This window comes from Mastomys coucha, unplaced genomic scaffold (genome assembly GCF_008632895.1).
Source record: "Mastomys coucha isolate ucsf_1 unplaced genomic scaffold, UCSF_Mcou_1 pScaffold20, whole genome shotgun sequence".
Taxonomy (NCBI): Eukaryota; Metazoa; Chordata; class Mammalia; order Rodentia; family Muridae; genus Mastomys; species Mastomys coucha.
Genome location: NW_022196903.1, coordinates 94,459,130 through 94,461,628, shown reverse-complemented (window position 1 = coordinate 94,461,628; position 2,499 = coordinate 94,459,130). Strand labels below are relative to the sequence as shown.

Genomic DNA, 2,499 nt, shown 5'->3' with positions numbered 1-2,499 from the left:
TTACACAGGTCAGGGTCTCAGCCAGGAACGCATGGGTCCTTCTGTTAATTAATTCAACTGAACTCAATTAATGTAATTAAGATGACCCCCCCCCCAATTGGTGAGCCCAGAGGCCCATCTCCTGGGAAAATCTAGATTCTGTCAAGTTGGCAATTAACACTAACCATTACGCACTCATTTCTATGTGTCAGAGAGAACTGCAGGATACTAAGATGAATTTGTGTTTAAATTTGATAGATCCGGCCAAACAGTTTTTCCAGTATTTGGGTTAATTTCCAATTTTTCTACAATTTTCGAAGTGGCACATTTAAATAATGCTTGCATGGAGTTGTGCTTCCTCTGCATCAGGATGAAGATTAATTAAATTAAGGATAAAGAGCTATCAGAATTATTAGAATCAGGTATTCATTGAAGATATTTTTTTTCCTAGTAGTTTCCTGTGAATGTGGCCAACGTTAAGGGGCTTTCCAAGACTTGGTCATAGGTCAGATTTCCTAGAAGCAGAGCTTGGGATAGGGAACTTGGTGCCATGTATCACGGGAAAGCTCTCTGGAGAAAACCGGAAAAAGGAAAGTGAAGGAGGGTAAGGAAAAGCCGTGGACAGAGGGGAAACTCAGCTCTGACCTGATCTCATAAGGAACTCTGGACCTAGGACACAAAGAACCACCGTCCCCTCTGAAGGGATCCCTGTACCCAACACAGGCCTAACAACTGGGAGGCCGGGGGGGGGGGGGCGGCCGGGAGCTCCTTTGGGGGTAGGGCCCCAGTCAATCTCAAGGAGTTGTTCTCAAACTTGAGCAATGCCCCGCTCCAAGGGATTGCAGTGGTCACTTTTCTGTTGCTCTCATAAAACACGGTGACCGTAAGCAAGAAGCCGGGGTGTATTTCAGTCTGCGATTCCAGAGGGTGTGTTCATAATGGCAGAGGGCATGGTGTGGTGGCAGGGGCAGGAAGCCGGCTCATGACATTTTCATCCACACACAAGACGGAGATAGAGGGAGGCAGAGGACAGGAAGTGAGGTAAGGCTCTAAGCCCTGAAAGCCTGCCCAAAAAAAAATCCTCCCCAAGAGTGGTTGCACTCCTATAGGTTCCATAACTTCCCCAAACAGCACCTAGTGTCCAATGTATGAGCCCATGGGGGACATTTCTCACTGAAGCCACCAGACAGGGACTGTGTGGGTAAATCTTGATTGTTGGCTTGATGAGAATCGCCACGACACCACTGGGCGGGTCTGTGAGGTATTCGGTAGCCTGTGTTAGGTAAGGTGGGACCACCCATTGTTAATATGGTGCTATTCAGTGGTCTGGGGTCATGGAGAAGAAAGTGAACAGAGCGTCATTATTCATCTCTCTCGGCTTTCTCACTACAGACACAGTGTCCAGCTGCTGCTCTAACTTCTGCTGTGATGGACGGGACCCTAGCACTGTAAGCCCAGATGAAACCTTTCCTCCTTTAATGGATTTAGTCAGGATTCATTGCGGCATTGAGAGAAAACTGATACAGCTCCTCCAACCGAATGTGGGAAACCCCTGGGGCTTGGGTAACTCCTGGGGCTTGGGTAACTCCTTGGAGAGTGGACTGGGGACAACATCTGCTGCTAGGGACAGGCCTACTGCCTCTCAGTTCATGAGTGGCATCTAGGCAGGGTCCTCCACTGGGACTATCTACAGATGTCTTTTAGAAACAGGGCATTAAGCAACAACAGAAACCCTGGAGGCTTCTTCTATTTTTGTTTTGCTTTTTTGAGACAGGGTGTCCTGGAACTCACTCTGTAGACCAGGCTGGCCTCGAACTCAGAAATCTGCCTGCCTCTGCCTCTCAAGTGCTGGGATTAAGGGTGTGTGCCACCACCGCCTGGCCCCTTGAGGCTTTTTGAGTGGTCTTCTAGTATTTCCAAAGGATTCTGTCCACCTGACAGAATGGGGCCGCTTCTTGATGTGTGTGTATCAAACTCATAGGTCAAATAGACTGGTGTTAGCTGGAGATGTTGTGGGTCTTTTTTGGAGGTTCACTGACCTTTTACAAAACTAGAATTGGAGTAAATCGCATCTGAAATATCTACTTAGTATCTCGGTACTCCTGAACAAGCTAGAGGGGCTGTAATGGGCTGAAGGATTGGGTCAAGGAACAAAATGTAGCTAATTTTAAATTAAAATGTGCTTTAAAAACCTTTGGGGGCATTACCAGTGCCACACTCGTGGTGTGTGTTAGTTACTGTTCTATTGCTGTGACGAGACACCAGGACCAAGGCAACGTATAAATAAAAGCATTTAATTGGGGGCTTGCTTACAGTTTCAGAGGGCTAGTCCATGACCATCATGGCGAGGAGTTGGGATGCAGGAAGGGCTATGTCTTAGCTACTGAGGAGAGGAGGAGGAGGAGGAAGAGGAGGAAGAAGAAGGGGAGGAGGAAAAGGAGAGAGACTGGGCTTTTAGGAACCTCAAAGTGATATGGCTTCTCTCTCTCTCTCTCTCTCTCTCTCTTTTTTTTTTTTTTT

At 47.4% G+C, this 2,499-nt stretch overlaps 1 protein-coding gene across 1 annotated transcript in view; it reads left to right on the top strand.

Annotated features, from left to right (window-relative positions):
* Positions 1-1,337: 1,337 nt before the first annotated feature.
* Shq1 (SHQ1, H/ACA ribonucleoprotein assembly factor) overlaps positions 1,338-2,499 on the top strand; it is a 106,445-nt gene continuing 105,283 nt past the window's right edge. Inside the window, exon 1 of the mRNA XM_031382756.1 lies at positions 1,338-1,427. Within this exon, the coding sequence (XP_031238616.1) occupies positions 1,408-1,427 (20 nt within the window). The 5' untranslated portion in view covers positions 1,338-1,407. The remainder of the gene's footprint in view (positions 1,428-2,499) is intronic.